The 22,080-nt window shown below is 44.1% G+C and overlaps 1 protein-coding gene across 7 annotated transcripts in view; it reads right to left on the reverse strand.

The window, feature by feature from the left end:
• Positions 1-22,080, reverse strand: part of SDK2 (sidekick cell adhesion molecule 2) — a 1,531,827-nt gene that overhangs the window by 758,727 nt on the left and 751,020 nt on the right. For all 7 annotated transcript variants that reach the window (XM_069655112.1, XM_069655110.1, XM_069655117.1 and 4 more), the window contains exon 2: positions 16,557-16,716. In XM_069655112.1, the coding sequence (XP_069511213.1) occupies positions 16,557-16,716 (160 nt within the window). The remainder of the gene's footprint in view (positions 1-16,556; positions 16,717-22,080) is intronic.

Below are 22,080 nucleotides of genomic sequence, written 5' to 3' on the forward strand. Positions count from 1 at the left end.
AACCTATGCAAGATGGAATGAGCAAGCCTCCAGAAGCCAAGAAGGGTAATGACACTCAACTCAATTGAATCAAAAAGCAGTAAATAGAAGGTCGAGATGGATACATTTGTGGTCTCTGCACACATGACCCAGAATTTGAAAACAAGGGATATTCATTAAACCCAAACAAAGAAAATGGTGTGCCTACACTCCCTTGAATGCCCCAGAACAGAGAAAGGACATCAAAGTCAACTACAAAGGAGAAGCCGTGGCTGAAGGCCTGACTGTTTTAGAGACAATGGACTAATTGAGAAAGTGGGGAGTAGTCTGATGTTGCTCTCGGCACCTAAGTTTCGTTCTTGCTTACGTCCTTCAATCAAGCCGAAAGTCCGCGGTTGGTAAAGCATGCCAACCAATTAGAGGGTCTATGTAGCAACATGCTAAACAATGTTGCAAAAACCAACCCACTGCCATTTGTCCGCTATAATCAGTATAATACATTTTAAGATGTGGTTCACAGCATGCCCACCAGATAAGGGGCAGCCAATGGAGTTATTAACACTTACACATGCCATAGGTACATATGTTCCCTTAAGCAATCCCTCCCTTCAATGGTTTTTACAGTTTGCCACGGAGGATGACATCATAGATGACACATATTGAGGTTTAAAACCTTTGTATAATCACACTTGGGTGTGAGTGCCTGAATTACTGCATGTAATTCACCAGATTGCCCTACTTTATTTTTATGCTTATAATGCATTAGCACTTTGCAATAAACTTTGAGTCTGTCCAGTTATTTGGCTTTGAATTCATTATTGGGGATTCCATCTATTAGCACATGAGACACTTCAAGGTGCTAGAGCACATGTATCAGGGACTGAGGAGATTCTGTTGCCTGTCATTCACTAGACCCCAAACCTGAGATGTCTGTAATTTCTGCAGAAAAGAAGCACCATCTTGTTGCCCCCCCATTAAAGTACCATTCTGTGAAGGCATCTTTAAGAGACGTGAGTCTAGACCCTCCAACCATCATGCAATGCTGCTTTGGAATGGGCATCCTTTCGTAGCGCCCTGCGGCAGCACTTGCCTTACTTTGGCTGTTGTCTAAAGTACAGTCTTGGGAGACTCGGCCACGAGGGCAGTGGAGATTACCAGGTGCACCTTTCCACTATTGGACTCTTTAGTGTGAGTAACCTGGCTTTCTGATCCTGGTACCCTATCTCGCCCAATCACTGTACAATCTTCCTTTCATCTCTCCCCATCCCTCACATTCCTTTCAAGCAAAGAATGTGTTATAAAGCTTCCATTGCATTATTCCTTATTGTTTACCAAAGTATCATTTAAGTTTTGTTTATAATTGACCACTTTTTAATTTCTATAACGACAAATGTACTTTATAATTCACCATTTGCACACATGTTTCAAATGGCCTTGACCAGAGATGCCCAAAATCATACTTTGAGGAGTTTGGCTTTCTTAGCAAATTCTTTGGCATGGTATAAAATGGGGTCTGAAAGGGTGAAGGAGGAGGAGACCGACACATAGGTAGCATGGCGATTGCTTTACACTTGTATTATTCAATGAAATAAAGAGAACACCTAACTTTATATAACTCTAAGAGTGGTTTCCGTGTCTCAGCTAAAATACTAAGGGTTCTGTCATAATGTCTGTGTAAATCAATAGTCCACCATTGTGTGTCAAAACCCCCACTTAGGTCCCTTACACTTAAGACTAAACTAATGATAAAGTAAACCTTCTTGGGCCAGACGAATGGCTACCTTCTTCCAGACTGGGGATAGACGTTCACCTCTAGGTGTTAGTTTCTACTTGAGGGACTGGCTCCCTTCAGTGGGTCAAAATTGTTCTCCAACACAAAAGACAAAATTCCAGAATGTTTCTTTGGTAGACACACTGCTTATCGTTCAACACTTTCTATCAGAAACTCTTTTCAGCTTGGTTACCAGGAGAATGACTCCCTTCTCCTCATATCTGGATTTTACAGTACAAGACCACCAGGGGAATGACTCGCTTCACCTGACCTTGGTTACCAGGAGAATGACTCACTGCTCCTGGTGTCTGAACTTCCCAGTTTAAAATAACCAGTGGGAATGACTCCCTTCCCCTGCTCTTTCTTGGTTACCAGGAGAATGCCCCCTTCTCCTGGTATCTTGGTTTCAGGGTTGAAGAATGCCAGAGGGAATGCCTCCTTTACGCTGGCCTTTCTTCCACTTGCTTTACCACAGTTCACAACACCAGGGGGGAATGACTCCCTACCCCTGGCTTCTCTTGTATTTGTATTCACAGTTCACAACACCAGGGGGAATTACTCCCTTTCCCTGGCTTCTCTTATACTTTAGTTTTGGCAGACCTGGTTCACTCTCCTGCCAGGTACTGCCACGAAGAATGTGACTTTGGATGGATCTTCTTTTGTAGGTACGGGTCCCAAACCCTACTTTCTCTATGGTTCACTTCAGGCAGACTTGGTTCACTCTCCTGCCAGGTACTGCCCGGCAGAACAGGGTCTTTCTGACTCTTCTTTTGTGGGTGAGCGTCCCAGACCTGTGGGTGTGCTGTTTTCCCCGGTGTTCCCTCCTCGCCCCTGCTCAGTGCATTTGAAGTCCTCTACAACTCCTTCACGTCCTCACTAACTGTCACAGCAACCCTGGTACCTGTTGGGTTCTTTCTGGGTTCGTGCTTGGGAGGGCTCAACACACAAGTAAGTCATTCCATCATCTTTATTCGGAATGGGTACTGACAACTAGGATGCCCATTCAAATTTTCCTCATGGCTCTTCATTTTTCTGCACCTCCTCCTCATTTCAGTACTTGTAAAGGGAATCACCCTTAGGTAGTCCATACTCTTCCTCGTCCCAGTGGATTTTATGTCACTGGCGCTACACAGGCACATGGGGTGATAGGGTATGTTCTTGTGGTTTACCACAGGTGTAGGTTCAGGTAGAGTAATTGGGAGGGGTCCTACCGTGTTTTCCCCAAGATGTCTCTTGCTGTTTCCAGAGAGTGAGTCTCTCTCCATGAGATCCTCCTGCTGTGTATCACCCCCAGGTGGACTATCAGTAGTGGCCTCACCTCCCTGGCCTCATGGTAAGGGGCTCCCTCTCGGGAGAAGTGACGACATCTAGGGATTTGTCACAGACAGATGAACATGTTGTGGTATACAATCTGGCGTTCTGCCAGAACTCTAAACCCAGCAGGATACACACAAGCATGGCTTTGCCCTGGGCGTGGTCCAGTGCTTGAAAAGAACATTATTTATTTTGGAATCCCACCAGCAACGGTGGACACTGAACCCGAGATGAGCGTTTCCAATAATGTTACAGGCAAAGTATAAAAGGAGCACACCTTTTAAATGTAAAAATATGTATTTAACTATTTCCTGCAAACTACAATCCTAACAAATACTTTCACAGGTGTCCTGATCAGACAATGAAGAGGGCTTGAGTTTAAGTGTATTGCTTCTTATCAGAATGACCTGGGTTTGACTCCTGGGTTCAACATTGTTTAATTTCCAAACAGACTGAACCACTTGTGACCAATTGAAGTCTACACATGGATTTTTCCAGATTCGAGATCCAGATAAACATTTTATCCCGGTCCCAAACCCAGCAAATTCCAGTCCAAAGTCAAGCATTGAGCTGTACTGATCTTATTGGGAAGCTTGGCGCAAGTGCATAAGAATGAAATTTGGCACAAGACACTGGGATGGGTGGAAACAAGAAAAGAGATGCTTGCCCTGTGGAACAATCATGGTGCCTTTGGTCCCAAAGGGCTGATAAGGCTCTTTATCCTTAGACCAGTGCTGCACGGCAGCACCCAAGGCTCATTACATAGTTTCATTCCTGAAAATGGAAATTATTAACTGTGGGATTCCACTAGCCATTGGCAGAGTGGGGGGAGGGGACTTAGGAAACTTTTCTCAGAACTATCCATTTCTCCATGAATAAACATTTACATTTCAGGAGATTAATACATTATTAAAGAAAGGAGGAGTTTCCTATTGTGATGCATCAACTTCCTTGGCACCAGTGGTTCAGGGATGAATATCGGTTTCTAAACCATCAATCGGCCCCACACCTCTAGTACACCTGAATGAATCTGAACAGATTGGAAGCACAGGCAAATTATAAATTTCATTGTAAAATGTTGGTAACGTGGATGGAACGGCAGGCTTATCTCTGCATGGTCGCGTTGATTAGTTGCAACACAGCGAAAATACAATTATTAACCAATGATAAAAGGAACTGTCCAGTCAAGGTTGTATAAAAGGTCTACTTTATAATTATCACAACAGACAGTTCTAGCACACCACAAAATACAACCCAGCCTGTAAAGTAACGCAGAGGACAGTTTCAAGAAGGAAAGGGCATGCACTCTGGATACTGCAGGAGGTTAGTCTGTAAAGTAATTAATCGCAATAGTTCAAGGATACTTGTTTTCAACACAAAGGAAGCAGTGCGTCTTAAAATGTCACTAGGTGCCTTCGGAGAAGGACCAGGGGGACAGAACCACAATGTACCTTGTGCTTGTAGACTTTCTTGGTGCTCGAAAGCGTCAAGTCGGTTTCAGGGCACTTTGCAGCTTCTGTGACAGAGTTCAAGTCGGAAGATGTCCTTTAAGGTGGATGCTGGTTGATGCGTATCGATGCAATCCTCCTAGCTTCTTCGCTGGGCTCGTGTCATCATTTAAGGTGGACAGCCCAAAACTGAGGAGAGCTTTGTCCTTGGTTTGGTTCAGAGAATATCTGGCACTTCCCACCTAGGAAGCTTGCTTACAGAGCCTAGCAGGGCACGCGGTGTGCTGGCTGGGTATCCGGTTATGGAGCTGCTTGTGTGTTCTCTGGATTCAGTATCTCCTCCTGTTCCCTGGGAGATATTTGGGGGAGGGATATTGCTTCCCTCTTTGGAAATCCTGGCCTTCCTTCACTGGCGGAAGCTGTAAGGCAGACTGTACCTTCAGCCAGGGTTCAAATAAGTTCTTCTTGTTACTTGTTGCAAAGTATTCAGTTGATCTGCCTTAAAGAGGGGCTCAACCCTCTTTTAAAGCCAAATGGGCCACATTGATTGGTGTAGGCTATCCTCCCTTAATGAACCAATCCTGGGTCCCCATCAACAATCTCCTGTATGCTTGAGGTCATTACCAGAGTGTTTTGCAACAGAAAAGGTAAAGGGGTGAAAACATGTAATATTAAGTCCCACCCATCTTCCTGTCTGTTGCGGATCAAAGGGTCTCTCTGGTCAATGGAGCACTCTGTGATTCCTGATTAAAGCAGAAGGCCCCCCCTTGAAGCTGCGGTGAGACCAGACTTTTGGTCGCCACCAAACCACATACTCATACTTTCTGAATGGGGTCTGCAGGGATGACTACTGTAAACAGCTGACCCAGACATGACAGGTCACTGCCCTTGATACTAAGAGGCGAGATCTGGCTTCAGGTTGACACAAATGCATATCAAAGGTTGTTGGGGTTTTCCTGTCTTTTGTTAGGTCTCCGCCCAGGCCCCCCGTGGCCTGTTTGAATTAACTCTGATTAGTATGTGAAGCTGCCACCATCAGAGTTAACAAAAGGGCATTGTGGACTCATAGAGCCTTTATATATTTACAAGTGTTCTAGCCATGATTTTCTGTAGTATAGCTGATAATCACTCGACTCTTGTCCTTTAGATGCAGGTGCGAATCCCGGTCTCTGGATCCAAAGGACATCCATTATTTTAATGGGCACCAATAGTTTTCTCGGATCAGAGACGCAGGAGACATTTGTTGCCGGATCTCGGATCTGGGAAAATCTGGCCCAATGACCAACACTGGTTAAGACCTCATACTGCTCCCACCCAGAACAATCTTGGTCTCACAATGCCTGGTCAATTCTTGCCTACCACAGGGGACCCAGCATTCGCGTACTGCTAATAAACTGTGTTAAATGAAGACGATGCATGATACACCCATAAGACGCAGAGTTGTCCCTGCCGAAGCAGCAGTACCTTTGCGACAGGCCTGCGATCATTGCCTACCCCAAGTGCCTTCCTGTAGAGCTGCAAGGAGCCACCTGGCCACGTGTCCTTCTGCATTCGCGGTAGTCTCCCTTTGCTGGACATCACCCCCAGACACTACAATTCTGTAAGGTGACCAGCCATGTCAATCTTGCTACAACTGTCCAAGAAATGGGCCCTATCTACCCCTGTCCAGAGAGTTTTTTAAAATATAAAAACGGTGACCTGGTTGTGGCGATAGAAGGCGACCACTGGCGGATTCACAACAGTGACTGTATAAATGCTCACATCTTGCATGTTTACGGAAAATGCACTAATATAACTAAAATAAACTATGTTATAGTTTGTCAACTTTACATTATCACTTGAGTCATCCAGGGACGGGCTCCCAGCTTTTCAGGTAACCGCCACATGCATTAACTGATTGTGCCAAAGAAACTGCTTGGGAAAGGCCTTAATGGGGTTCCTCACACCACAGCCAACTCTACACAGACTGGGCTCCACACCCACACCCGTCTTCCCACTACTGAAGTGATATAATATGATAGGTCATCTATAGCGCGCTTAATACCCAGAGCACGGACCCGAGGATCGAACCTGTATTGCTCCATGTCGTCTTGCTTCCAAGGCGAGCACGTTGCCCCTGAGCTATCCTCCCGAGTGTCGTCATGGTAGTCACTGTGACACTGAAGCCAATGTTAGTGATTTATAAAGTCGGTTGACCGTAGCTATCTGTAGGGTGGGCGAGCATCGGGTTGGACTGCCTATTGACCCCCCGGCACTCACATGGATAGACAATGAGTTGCAAATGATTTGCTTCAGCAGATGCAAGAAAGTTCACAAAGCAGGGTTCAGATCCAACTTCTTGTTCCTTTGTAAAACTGACATGTAATGTGTTTCCTTTTTTGTGTTTTTGCCATTCTTTTATAAAAGTAATTTTAACAGAACTATGTTGCAACTGTTAGTATAGTCACCTTTTAGGATCTTGAGGCCCGGTGTGTTTAAATCATTTTAAGGGGCTATGTTGTGGCCTTTACAGTATTCCAATAATGGGTGCCCATTTGGCAGCTCCCATATTAGCAGAGGGGCAAGCCACACCTTGGCGGTGAAACGACACGGTCTAGGTTAAAAGGATTAACATCCTTTTGGAGCAACTTTGTAGGCGATAATCAATGATGGCCCCAGTGTGTAGGAAATGTGTCAATTTCCTCTGTTTTGTGATTGTTGATACGTTTTGACTCATAGGTGTCGTTGTTGAGATAGCCAGTGGAGCAACAACCATTCACATAGCATACATAGTGGTAGATGGCACATGTGTATGAATTCACATGCATTTATATGACCTATCATTATTCTCTGCTTTCTGTTTATGGCACTGTGAGTTGCTGAATTTTGAACAATCTGGCCAGATTCTTAAAGTTTTGTACATCACACACTCCGGTGCACTGAACACTCTCAAACTGCGTGTATTGTGAGGTTATACACTTCATCTGTGGCAGAAATCTATGTGTGTGTTGCAGATACTGTTTTGAGAATCAGAGCCAGACGTTTGCAGTCCTGGGAGTAGAGGGGGCGTGGCAAGGTCACCTGGGAGTGCATCCTGGCTGTTTATTGGATGCGTATCCAAGCTTGCCCGCCATGATGCCTTTTCTGATTTGCCTGTGGTGTCTCCATAGATGAGGAGGGCTGTGGAACGCACAATGCTGTCTGGGGTCTCTGTAGAATCCTAGAAGCTTTACCTTCACTGTAAAGAAACGTTTATGCTCTGAATGATCATTTCAATTCTAGCTCGTAGATGGAGCTAGAAATGGAAAAACATTCCTTTAAAGTGGCGAGCACTTTAAGACTCATCAACAGTGCTTTAAATGGGCCGGTCCTACCGGCCGTCAGTACCTGCACTCCTCATTTTTTATAAAATGAGTACCTGCACTTCTCGAAGCCATAAAAACAGTGCCAGTACTCAACTATGTGGCAAGGTGAACATGAAAGCATTTCATTTAACTGGATCACATTAATGGCATGAACTCCAGCAGTCTTTGCTTTGGAAAGCTGTGCTCCCTCCCGCCTCCCCACCCACAGTGTCCATAAGGGTTCACCCTCGAGAACAGAGGAGAGTCACCCATGCAGATAGAGAGCTGCCAGCACACCAGTGAAACACTATTTCGCTGATTGCGCTTTACCTGTTACCCATGAGGTCCCTCAAGAGTTGTCATACGGAGCAAGGATTCATTAGAAAAGCCTGGATTATTACTTTTTTAAAACACTTTTCTTTGTCATTAGCAGTGCCTTCTATAATATGTACATGTTTAAAGTGTTTGGAATTGTGATTAATTTTTTCAGACTGAAAACCCACACACATCACCCGTTACCTACCAAATTCCTTATAATTCCTTATAATTTGACATTGAAATAGGTTCAATAATAAAACTCCCCTTTTAAAGCTTACTTTACATCTGTGAAGTCTGCTAGTCTGAAACGCAAAAAAGATAACCTCATTAAATATGACTATTCACATTTTCTTAACACCATGCATACCAACAAAGTTCCAGTGTGTGTCAAATAATCCCCAGTCACTACATAATCAACATGTGTGATCCTTGGCAAATAACACAATCTCACTGTGCACTGCCTGCGGACATCTCAAAGCCTGCCATCCTTTGTACATCACAATACGGATGTCAAAGCAGGTCAAAATGGCTCTGTGATTGATGAGCATCTTTGAGAGAGGATTGCATTAGGCTTGCCGAATCAAATGTAAAGTCAATGCAATGATTTAACAGTAAACCGTTCCTTTTTTAAAAATGTATTTATTGTTTGGCTGTATAAAACAACCTTTCAATAATTACAAAAAATGAATAAAAACATATCATAAACATATTACAAATCAATTCATCAGTATATAACAACATCTCACAATTGATAAAAACCAATGTATGTACAGCTTAATAGCAGCATTTTTTTTATCACCTTCCCCTCATAAAGCCATTCACAATTACTTTAGGTATAATTCATTTAAAAAACCCATTGTTGCTAATCTAATTGACAGTCTCTTTGCACCAAAAATCAATAGCCATAATTCTATATCGGTTATCATTTGTGCTTTAAAACAATGAAAATAATATTTACGACATATAGCATATAATGCAGGACAGTAAGCGATGACATGTTTCAAGGTTTCTGTGGTATCAGGCTCCTTACAAAATCGACAGATATTCTCACTGACATCTATTAGTTTTCGCCTAAATAGTATATCCTTTGTATGCCACAAATTTAAACGAAAACGAATATAGTCATCTCTAAATTCTGGAGACGGATATTTTAAGGTATAAGATTCTGTAACTCTAAATTTTTTGTGGCCAAACTGGGCAGTATTTCAGTCTTTAGAGTTGGAGCATTTTTCCAAAGTATATATCCAATCTTGCCGATACAGTTTAATTTTAGCTTGCGTCGGATTGTGGATTAAAGTATCTAAGGAGATGTCCGCATCAGAAAGAATATTTATAGCTGTATTTAAGCAGCGTTTAGGGTATTGATGATCTGAATATAGTAAATATTTGCCTAAAATACAGGATATGTCTACACATTGTAGTGACAGAATACATTTCCTCAACAGAGCTATCCATTTCCATGCAATAGTACTGTATAACGATAGCAGCCCTAATTCAAAACAAATCATTGCAATGGGGACAAAGGTAGGCAAGTTAAAAATTGAGCGCCAGTATTTACCCTCCAATCGATCCCACACTAAGCGGGGCAACGCACCTTCAGACCCATACAAAATAATGGGTTTGACTTTCATGGAATAAAATGATATTATATGATTGCATGTAAACTTTCCAAACTTATATAATATATTATATAATATAACCTTTATAGCCATTCCCTTACAAGCCACAAATCCTGTCTGAAACCTATCTCTCATGTTCGATGAGTTAATCCATTGTTGGAGATCTCTTTAAATTAATGAAGCAAAGATTTTACCTGGAAGGTGTAATAAGGCGATTGGCCTATAATTTGCGGGATTTTGTCTATCGCCTTTTTTATAAATGGGTACAATCAATGAGGTACACCACAATTTTGGGTAATTACAACTTGAGAGAAGATTTCAAACAGGATGGGAGCTCATAGGTCCGGAAATTCTTTCAGCATGGCATTAGAAAGCTCATCAGTGCCTGGAGCACGGGATCTACTAGCTTTGTGAATAAAATAAAGAATATCGTCTATTGTGAAAGCTATTGAGAAAGGTCCCTCAAATTTTACAGAAGGTATGCAGTTGGTAGTAGGGTGAAGAGCATAAAGACCAGAAAAATGAGAGAGCCATACGGAGGAAGCAACATCATTAATCTGCATTTGACATTGGGTGGTGTTGTATGTGTCTGTTATTAATGACCAACATCCTGCAGAGTTTTTTGTTAAGACTTTAACCAACATTGCCTCACCATCTTTTTGATATAATAGCGAACGATAAGATCTTCTCCAATTCCTATGTTTGGTCTTAATTGCTCTAAGAGCAGCCCAGCGCTGATCAACTGGTAGAGATTGGACCGATTTCTTATTTTTTCGAAATAGAGGTTTTGCTTTCTGCATATTTTGATTGTAAGAATGTGAGACAACTGAAGATCTTGTTATCTTATTAAGACCAGCAAATTGATACATTCGTTTTGTGTAATCAAAATCGGAATTCCAATCATTTAGCGAGCTTTTACATGATATTTTAAGGCGATCCGTAAAATGCAATAGTTTGGTACTGGACCATCGTAAACGGTTTCGACCAGGATTTACAGCAAAAGTACCTTCCATTGTTATAGAAGACACAAGCAGAGTAATTCCTTGGTTACCAGAGTTCAGTGACCATTGGAGATGCAACATATTATGATCACTAGCCGAAGATGGCAAAACCTGAAACCCCTTCAAAAGATGGAACAATGAACGGCTAGCATAAATGAAGTCAATGGTAGCCACAGATCTATCCCTTTTCCATGTCGGGTGAGGAGGAGAATCCTCAGGAAATGAACCATTCACCATAAACATATCTTTCGACTATATAAACGCATTCCAACTTCGCAGTCGATCGTCAGATAATGCTTTACTATTATTAAAATGATATGCGATTGTTTCTTATATTGATATATCTTTTCCCATAAACGCTCAAAAGAGCGCAAATAGGAATCAGTAGAGAGAGCAGCTGGGTTCCAATATGTATTAATAAGGAAATACTGACAATCGTCAATAGATAATTGGACTAACTGGTTATACGGGGTCAGGGTTTCATGTGAAATAACTCATGGTTGGAGTTGTTTTCAGCATCATCAGCCGACCAGACATTGGGCGACCCTTAATAGCAGAAATAGCAGGATTTAGAATGGGGTAATAACCATCCCAAGACGGGCAATTTGATAGCCATGTTTCCTGTAGCAGTATAAAATCATACTCTCTTAGTTTAATAGCAGCATCAGAGAAAAGATGTTTGAAGCCTCTAGTATTCCAGCTTAATAGAGAGAGTTTCTTACCAAGGGGAGCGTTAAGCTTGGGAGGCAGAGCACCGACATTTACATTGTTGTTTGCATTGTTGACCGCTAGGATCCGCTTTAATAGAGTCGCCCAATGTTACTTGCTCATCTTTACATGAGACCGAAGTAGCAGAGCTTCTTTGATGGTCAATTGCCAGATCAAAACCCAAATCCCACAAGGCTGAGCGAGCGGCCCAAAGAGTATTTAAAACCACTCTTGAGCGGAGCCAAAGCCGCACTGAAGACAGATCATTATTATTTAGAAATTCAACTTGTTCAATGTCACCCGAATTAATATCCTCCAAAGCATATATGTCACCAAAAATGGCTAAAAGGCTAGCCTGATTCAAATCATAAGAATGATACGGCAAGGGCCTACATTTAATAATTAGTGAATAGAGATTTTTTTTTACATCAGGTTTTTTCTGTCTGTTTTGAGTACTCTCTGAATTCGTAATAGGTATAGCATGAGAGCTCACCTGTTCAGTGAGTCCAGACGGAATTTGCTTTAAGTTAGGGGCAGCAGATATAGTTTGTTTTAGATTAGAAGTAGCAATAGATGAAGATAATTTCTGCCAGCCTTCATCACACGTAACAGCACTATTACCATAAGTCTGATGATATTTTAACGTGTATTGTTCAATGGCTGACGCTATGATACAATCTAAAGTTGGAGGCATGGAAGATAAGTTACGTTGATTCATTTTATTCGCAACCGCCAAAGGAGGGAGGGATGGCAGCTGCGGTATAGGATTTAGGCTAGAAGGTAATCTAGGTTGAGATAACTTATTTGCTTCAATTTGAGAAAGAGAACTATCTTTAAGGTTAGATCCATCAGTGACATTAGTTTCAACTAGTGGAAGTTTCATACTTTTAACGTCCAGATAAAGGTCTATTTCTTTGCGCAACTCTGCACGTTTTAAACACAATTCAGCATCCGATAGATCGTTCACTCCTGGAACCGTGATTAATTTCGGGTGATTATCCAATACAACAGATTCATTGTCAATCAAAGCCACAATATTATTTAAGGGCGAGTGTTAAACTGAAAGTTGTTCATTTACAAGCCCTTTTAGGCTTTTCTCAGCAGCGATTTTTGCATATTTATCCCGTACTACTTTAGCAGCCATGGTCATTTTATTTTTGGCAGGTACCTTTAATCCTTTCAAAAATGATTTAGCAATAGAGGAGGGAATATGCTGCTTTGGCCGATTTTTGGTTTTCTTTTTTAAGGGGCTTGTATGAATCTGTTTAGAAGGGGCAGCACCCGAAAAAATTGTAAATAGTTCTTTAGAAGATTGTAATTCATTCACTGATGCTGAAGGCAACACAGTATTAGATAATGGGCCTACATTTCCTGAACAGGGAAATGAAGTTCTCGAATAATTTGTGAAATAAAGGCAGGGCAAACAAGGCAGGTGCAGCCACATTTTCTATGGTCAATTTAGGTTTCTCCAATTGGTTAAAAGGAGAGTCCTTGGTTGTTTTCTGCTGTAATAATTTAACAGGAGATAACTTTGATTTTTTAGGAGAAATGAGAGTACTTCCATTTAATGGTTTCAACTGTTGCAAGCGTAACTGTGATTGCCATCTAAGTAATTTAGTAAGTTGTTTATCCTGGATTTTAAGTTTTTCATCCAAGGTCTCGAATAATTTAAACAGCGATGATATAGCCAAATTCATAGCATGCAGGGTGGTTTCAACTAGTATTGTGGAAGACAGACATGTAGCAGATGGAAGTGGCGAACGAGGAAGGGGCATGGAAGGAAGAGGGATGGGTTTCAGTGTCATATAAGACCGTCTGGGAGTAGGCGCTATATACGAAGATACTGACATATGTTTCTCATCATCAGAGTAGATGTGAGAAATTTCAGGTAGCTCATAGTTTGCCTCAGGCACCACATTATTATCAATAAAAGATGAGTTAGAACAGTGATCATGTTCACCTTGATCCTTTATAGACTCATCAACCAATGCTATAGCCGTAGGATTAAAAGATGTACCAAACATAGATGCAACACACGAAGCAGCAGGAGTTACTAAGCAATTTGACCCAGGTATAACAGAAGGCTTGCTAGTAGGCATAAGATTATCTGTCCGCGGCAGCGGTGTAATCACTTCTTTTATAGCCTGTATATCTTTATGACATGGTAATTTTCTCAGATCAATATTTGAATCCGGCAAAAGAACTGGTTGTATTGGAATTTCGCTATCCTTCAGCATTGTTATATCCGAGATAGAACACATGGATTTGGGCGGAATTATGGCAGATGGAATATCAGTAGCAGCAAAATTACAGGGCAGGTCATTGTTACATACCCTTTTGTCTTTACCCATAGTGGAGATCATCTCCTGTATATCGCACGATGCTACCATTGCTTAAAATCTTGCAATTTTAGGAACTCGGGAAGGTGAAGCCGCATGCGGACGCGGCGTACTACACATTACTTTCCTTTTCTGAGGAGCAAGAGGTGGGGAGGATGGAACTGTCGCCAGCTTGCTTGATCTCAGATAATAAAAGCGTCGGCACATTTAATGCGCCACCCAGAAGACACTTGAATTAGATTTCACTTAAAAAGGGTAAATTTGATAATGGTTTTAAAAGAGAAAAAAACAAAAAAAGGGGGGACTTTGGCGCTGCACGCAGGTTGCTGCACAGACTAATAACAAATGTATTAAAAACTTGAATTGATAGTATTCTTAATCAATACGTAATTAAATAAATTATTTTTTTAGAAGCGATCACTTTCATCAAAAGACAACTGTTCAGTTTTCAGGGAAGGGAACGCCTGACAGCTTGTGGAGCTGCCAGAGTCCGACTCTCCGCCCCAATCCCTGAGAACTAGTAAAATACTTGTGAGTAAAGTTAGCAGCTGAAGGCCTCGATTCAGGTTGCTCACAGGTCACAGCCAAACAGCACAACAGCGGCTCCAGCCCTTCTGCCACCAGGGTTTACGCCGCGAGGGTGGCGAAGAGGTGCCTTTGAAGTAAAGTTCTGTATCACGTGATACTATCACGTGGTCCTCAGCGGCTCCGCCTCCCTTGAAGCAACAAGAGCCCAGTGCTCGCAGTGCTGCTAGGGGAGGGAGCAGGCAGGCAAATGTACACAAACAATAAATGTAAAGCTGCACTCCCAATGCTGCATCCGTATAGACACCAACGTTCTGCAAATAAAAATAATAGTAAACCATTCCACTGAGCTTTTGGTTGAAATAAGTGAAAGGTTTCAACACAGTATGCTCCCAGGACCAGGCTCAGAGAAAAAAAAGGACTTGCACAGAGAGCAAAAGAACGTGCATCAACTTGAGTGAAGTGGGAGTGTGTGTAGTGGAGCGCTGTGAACATGGAGTCTAACACATTGTAAGATTATCTGAAGTTGGTCAATGAGCCTTGGTCGAACTCCAGCATAAGAGCGGCTTTCACACCATTCTAGGCTAAGCCCCGGCTCACTTAAACCCTAGAATGGTGAGTACCTGCACTTCTCTTTTTCCATTTAAAGCACTGCTTGTCACTGTAAATGTGGTTGAGGTTGTGAAGTGGCAGCAGGCGCTGATCTCAGTACTATCCTGATGTGGGTCACCCACAACAATTAAGATTAGTGATTGGCATAAGCCCAGTATTCATTTATTCAGAAGGGGGAGGGCTGCGGGTGATTTGAGACATGGTCATCTGCATACGCACAGCGAAAGCTGCAGATACACTTGGCATTGTGGTTATCTGGCCCGCTCTGTCTGCCTTACTTGCAATTGGTTGCCACTGTAATCACAAGCGTTCCACATATCCAAGACCATAATGCTGTTTCATAAGATTTGTTTTATGAAACTTTGCACTTTGTGCAGTTTGGGTCGAATTCAGCCAATTACATACACATGTTTGTGCATAAGTGTGTGTGGGGATAGGGAAGTAGGGCTGTGGGACAGCCGGGGTCATGGGGAGGGACCCGCCTTTAAAATAAAATAAGCAGGTTTTATTCATCATGACCAAAACTGCAGGAGCAAAGTGCAGACTTTAAAATGAAGGCTATGAAAACACATAGCACCATTTCAAACTTCACGGAACAGTGTTTGGTCTGCTGCACTTTTTGTTTCAAGCGTGTGGCTGCTTTATGTTAAGTACTTTATAGTGTTAAAAATGTTCATGTTGTCATCTTTTTATTGCTGCCATGGCATTTGGTTTATTGGGACACTACAGGCGGCCAACACCTACTTGCTTTGTCAATGCTTGGTTTCTTTCTTAACACCAGTGATGGATGGCGCCCTCCTGACTAATCCCATGAATGGTTTCCACACTCGGAATGCGGAAGGGGCTGAAAAGCGCCGGACAAAAGGTAGCCTTGGTCCTGGAGTGGGGGACGCCACCCTTACTCCTGGATTGCCTTTGGTCAGGAAGTATTCCGAAGGATTACTGGGGTGGGAAGACTTGAAGAGGGAAAAATGAGCTCAGTGGTATTTTATTGCTGCATTCTTTCTATATTTTAAAACTTTAAACCATTATCCATCACACACAGATGCCTGTCCAACTCAGCCCCATCCCTCTCCCTCCATCACAACATTGATGTCTTTACTTGGGAGCTGTGCACTATCACATTGAGCAGGTAACCTACAGAGCGGCCCTCCAAGAGCTCCCTTCAATGTTCACCGGGGACAGCAGGTGTGTTCCTCTAGTCATGGAACCAAGGATAAGGTTCGCAATTCACAAGTCCACATAATTGTAAACATACCACTCTACGGCGCAATCCCAGACCCGGAAGAATGCCTCTTTTTCGCGGATTCTGCATGGCAAGTCCTGACGTTAGAATTGTGTAAGAGCATTTGCACAGCGGACGCTCTGGAGGGAACTCACCCGCGCTACGAACAGGTCAGAAAGTGCCAGTGATGAGAACAAGGTGTGTGCACTTTTCGTAAGGCACCAGGTATGTGAACACTGTATGTTCATTTCAATCAATACACAAAAGTGAGGCTCATCTCAGGAAAAAAAGACACCAGGTGATATTTCTTCAAGCCTGACACTGCCCCAGCCGGGTGATATTTCTGCTTTGCGGTTGGCATGCCGGCCACTCACCGGTACTCCAGGGTGAACTTGGTCAGCTCCCTGCTGTCGTGCAGCCACTTGAACTCGAGAGGCCAACTGCCTTCTGCCATGCAGGTGAGGACCAACCGGTTTCCCTCCAGGTGCACCTGGGCGCGTACAGGCTCTGTTTTGAAGTATGGCGCGACATCATCTGTAAAAAGTCAAAGAAGACGGGGTGGTCAGGAGGTCTGATGACAACTCATGAGAACAAAATGGAGTAGTGGGCACATTATTAAATATCTCTGGGAATTAAATGCTGTGTATTCACATAAGCAGGCATTGCAGGGCACAGGTCTTCAACAACAGAGTACTACGCGGTAGACCAGTTTCCTGATAGGCCGGGGCCTTGGAAGGGTCTCAAGACTTTAAGAGAGTCAGTCAAATGTCCTGGAAAGTCAGACGTTTCACCGACTCATCCAAGCACCTCCCCCCATCCCCTTTACACAGCACCGATTCAGTATTCTAGCTCACCCTTGCTATAGGGTGAAGTATCCACTCACAGTGAAACAAAATGGCCGACAGAAACCTTCAATACACTGGCCCTGCCCGAGACCTCCTTGGGGGTTACGGCTGTGAACTATGATGAGGATGAGGCTCCAGATTGATGGGGGGTGACATCTGTGCAACACCATTTATAGAGATCAGAATCCACCATAATCACCTTCTTTAAAAAAAGCTCCATCCTCTCCACTCCTTATTACAACATCACCGATCCAATACCCCATTGTGTGTCTCTAATCTATGACGCACACGAGCGCCGACTGTATTGGAAATCTGGCCACGTCCAAACCACTCTTCATAAAGTGAACGCTTCTATGCAGGGAAACGTTGAACCAAAGACCAAAGTCATTTTCTTTGACTGAATGTTAAAAAAGTGTTTCAATTTGATCGTAATACACAAAATAGTGAATAACACAGCGGGCACTAAGAACAGGAAAATCAGCAAGATAAGATTAAACTCCAAACCAAATCCCACATTACTGAACAATGCTCCATAACAAAGCAAAGGATTGGCTCACATCATGACTCAATGTATCACGATGAGCATGTGACATAACGAGCCAGATGAGTGCTCCTTATACTCTGCAACATGATCCGTCCAACATCCGGCAGGCGTAGCCTGGAGAGATATAAGAGTGTGGGGTTGAATAAGGACAAAATTCAGAACGTTCAAGGCTTGGAAGGGACTCCTCAAGGGCAACAGTGTGGCGAGATGCCCCTTGGGCAGACGGTTACTCCATCCTCCGACATCAAAATGGTAGGCCCTTGTCCAGCCTGTAAAGCCTATGGGAGGTGACACTCACTGTTGGGCCTGTAGGAAGATAGCGCCATGTTGGAAGACAACAAGGGTGACGAATGAATTTCCGGGGCACCAGTGGTCCAGGGATCGGTTTCTAAACCATCAATCAGCCCCACACCTCTAGTACACCAGAAGGGATCCGAACAGAATGGAAACATAAGGAATATGTAAACCTCTGTGTCCAATTTTGGTAATGTGGACGGAACGCCAGACTTATGTCTGCAAGGTCACGGATCATTGGTTAGTTGCAAGACAGCGAAAATACAATTAATTCTCAATGATAAAAGGGACTGTCCAGTCAAGGTTGTATAAAAATATCTACTTTATTATCATCAAAACAGACAGTTCTAGCAGACTCCAAAATACAACCCACCCTGTAAAGGAATGCAGAGAACAGACAGTTTCAAAAAAGGAAAAAGAATGCACTTTGGATACTGATAGGAGTGTAGTCAGTAAAGTAATTAATCACAATAGTTCAAGGATACTATGTTTCAGCACAAAGTTAGCAATGGGTCCTACAATGCCACTAGAGGCCTTCGGAGAAGGACCAGGGGGTCAGACCCACCCACAATGTACCTTGTGCAGGCTGGCCTAAATGGCGATGCAGAGTCAGGAATCATTGTCTCAGTGCTGGTCGGCAGGTCTTAAGTACTGATCGAGGCATCTCGGATGGCGTTAGCAACAGCGGCGTAACAACAGTCAGAGTTGCAGTCGGTTGCAGCTCGAGGGGCTCGACTGGCTCAAAAATTTCCTTCAAGGTGGACGTTGTGGATGCTTGTTGGTGCACTCCTCCTAGCTTCTTCACTGGGCTCATGTCGTCCTCTAAGGCAGACGGCCCAATGCTGAAGAGAGTGTTGCAGCCAACTGCCTTTTCCTTGGTTTGGTTCAGAGATTCCTGGCACTTCCCACCTAGGAAGCTTGCTGCAGAGCCTAGCAGGACACACTGTGTGCTGGATGGGTACCGGTTCTGAAGCTGCTGGAGGGTCCTCTGGATTCAGTATCTCCCTCTGTTCCCTGGGAGATGTTTTGGGGAGGGATCTCGCTTCCCTCTTTGGAAATACTGACTTTCCTTCACTGATGGAAGCTGCAAGGCAGACTGTACCTTCAGCCAGGGTCCAATGCTGAGTTCTTGTTACTCCTTGCAACATCTTCAGATTATCTGCACAAAAGAGGGCTCAACCCTCTTTTAAAGCCAGATGGGCCACAGTGATTGGTGTAGGCTAAGCCTACCTTAATGAACCAATCTTGGGTCCCCACCAACACTCTCATGTATGCATGATGTCATAACCAGAGTGCTTTGCAGCAGAAAAGGTAAAGGGGTTGACACATGTAATACTAAGTCCCACACATCTTTCTATCTGTTGTGGATCAAATGATCTCTCTCGTTAATTGAGCTCTCTGTGGTTCCTGACCAGATGAGACCAGACTTTGACTTCTGCAAACCACATTCTCATTTCTTCTGAATGGGGTCCCCACAGGAATTACCACTGTAAACAGCTGTCCCAGAAATGACAAATCACTGGCCTTGTTACTAAGAGGCGGGAGATGGCTTCAGGTTGACACAGATGCATATCCAAGGTTGTTGGGGTTTCCTGTCTCTTTTGTTAGTCCTGCAACCAGGCCCACCGTGAGCCTGTTTGAATTAATTCTGATTAGTATGTGAAGCTACCACCAGTAGAGCTAACAAAAGGACAGGGCAGATCCCTGGAGCCTTTGCCAGTTAATTAGGCTGGCCATGGCAGGAGTAAGTTTTGTCCTCCCCCTTCTTAGATGCCTTGATGTATTCTTGGCTGTCATAGCCCAACTAAATATGACAGGGGGAAGGAGCCTGTAGGCTGTGTCCATCCAGAGTACATGGGTCTATGTGTATGTTGTGCGGTGAGCATAGGAAAATCTATGCAGATTATCGCCACATATTTTCCAGATGTTCATCTACCATCATTTAATTTCTTTTAAAATTTCAAAAAACCCAGGCGAGCGCACAACCATTGCGCGTATGGCCGAATTCCTCACAACGAGGCAGTAACTCCTAATTTGAGATATTGTCCAACCAGAACTCAGATTAAGTGATCTTTTGTATGTACCCATTTAGACATAACCCTTTACAGTGAGATTTTTGCACCGCAGGGGATGGTATTGCAAAACCTGAATATGAGAGCTGTGGAACGGCATCTCCTTCAGAGTGCAAACAACTACTGCTTTGCCAGCCCTCATGGGACAGCATAGGATTAAAATGAAAAGGAGCGCGGGGACCATAGAGGGCTGTGAAGAATGAGGACTGAGAAAGGGTGGACAGGCAGGTGTCACATTCTAGCATCAGAGAAGCAACATCTAGACCTCTGTGGAGGGCATGGCAGCCTTTAGAACTTCACCAGTTTACTGTATCCCCGTGGGCCTATCCAACGCATGATGATGAAAGCTTTTACATATGTGGCAGGACATATGCCACAAAAGACCATGGCATTATTCCTTGTCTACTTGAAAGATCTAATGACACACCAAGACCCACTCCTCCCCATCTCCCCACTATCCGACCATGTATTGCAGTCATATAGGGGACGTGGAAGAGATTTTGGTTGGCGGTGCAGCTTCTATCCACGCACTCCTCCTCAATGTACAGGAAGACGACGGCGGATCATGGTTCTGCGACCAGAGTTTAGGGGTTGCATCCGCAACGGCCCCAGGGATGTGAAATTAGAGGCCCGGCGTTCGCATGTGTACACAGAGTGGGGCATCTGGGCAGGGTCGGGCTGGGCCATAATATTGTCTTGGGCACCAATTAAAAAGTGGCCCACAGTTGCAAATTGCATTCCTTTTGTGACACTGAATAGTACCCAAGACGGGGATGTTTTTGATACAATGTGATGCATATTGTGCATTTTAAAGAATATTTATTCAGCAGCACTGGTCAAAACGATTAGCCGCATGGTGAAGCGACTCATCAAACTGGCCCACATTGGCCCAAAAAGTGGCCCACTTTGACCCCAAAAACGGGCCCACACCAGCATTTTGAGTTTTTGGTTCGGCCATGGGTCCATTGCCCTGTAGGCCAGCCCGAGCCTGCATCTGTGCCCCCCCCCCCCCCTTCCGCCCCCCAGGACTCCTGCCCAGGTTCCTGGAGGAAGACACTAGATGACTGAACACGTCTCCGAGGGGCGGTTTTGACTTCGCTCCGGCATCAGGGTGTGCAATTGTTCCCGAATCCCCCTGCAGCAGCATAATTTGTCCAGCGCAACAATCCCGGGGCCTTGATTCACAATCGAGTTTGTTATTCAGGTGACATCGCTGCTGAGCCGCAGGTGGCCTCGGCAGTCTGATTTTCAGCTCCGCGCAGTACATCGCCCCCGGGGCCGCCGCCTGCAAGCACAATCCGCCACCTCCGCCACCGACGGATTAGGCGCCGCTGAGCCGAAATCAGCAACGCCCGCGCGGCCCAGCGCGCCAGATAACACCGCCGCGACCTCCGCATTATTCTGAACCCCTTAAAACGTGCCTTACAAAGCGTCTGAACGGCGGCAGCAGTTCCCGAAGGGTTTGAATTTGACCATCTAGAAATTCGAAGAGTAGGGGGGCGCAGCGGAGTGTGCAAGCTTCGTGGGTATCCCCAGCGACACGTGACGTGTGTGGCAGGCACACAGCTTAAAGGAAGGGCTCGCGTTGAGGGAACACGCGAGTTGAAAGCATCCGTCCACTTCTTTCAGAGGGCAAACAGTGTTCTTTCTGAGTGTTTGTGGAATAAAAAAACACACATTTGCTGTCCCCATTTGTTTTTCGCGTGTTCGGCTTGCCACACACAGCGCTATAGCCTAACCCCGACCGTCAGGGTTAAGGGCAAGGCACAACCACAAGACCACATGCTGATCAGCTGACACCACCACATTTAGGTGCACACCTTTTCTAATTTGCTAGACATGTTATGGGAAGCACACCTGGTTTGGTTTATTTTTTGGGTGTTCGTGATTAATCTTCTGACAGGCAAATGCTCATCTCCCCTGTGCAAGTTCTTCGACTGGGAAAGACCAATTGAAGGACATTTGCAAATGTCTCTTTAACATGTGTTCACTTCCTGTGGGGTTTTAATGTTATTTATTGCATGTGTTATATGCCCAAACCCTTGGGTATCACAGCGTAGCTCCCAGGCGTTACTTTGCATTACGTATGTTAAGAAGTCCCTCTACCTTTTAAACATTTTTTTGTGGGGGGGTGGAGATGGGG

The sequence above is a fragment of the Ambystoma mexicanum genome, chromosome 3q (assembly GCF_040938575.1).
Source record: "Ambystoma mexicanum isolate Mex_15411 chromosome 3q, UKY_AmexF1_1, whole genome shotgun sequence".
Lineage (NCBI taxonomy): Eukaryota > Metazoa > Chordata > Amphibia > Caudata > Ambystomatidae > Ambystoma > Ambystoma mexicanum.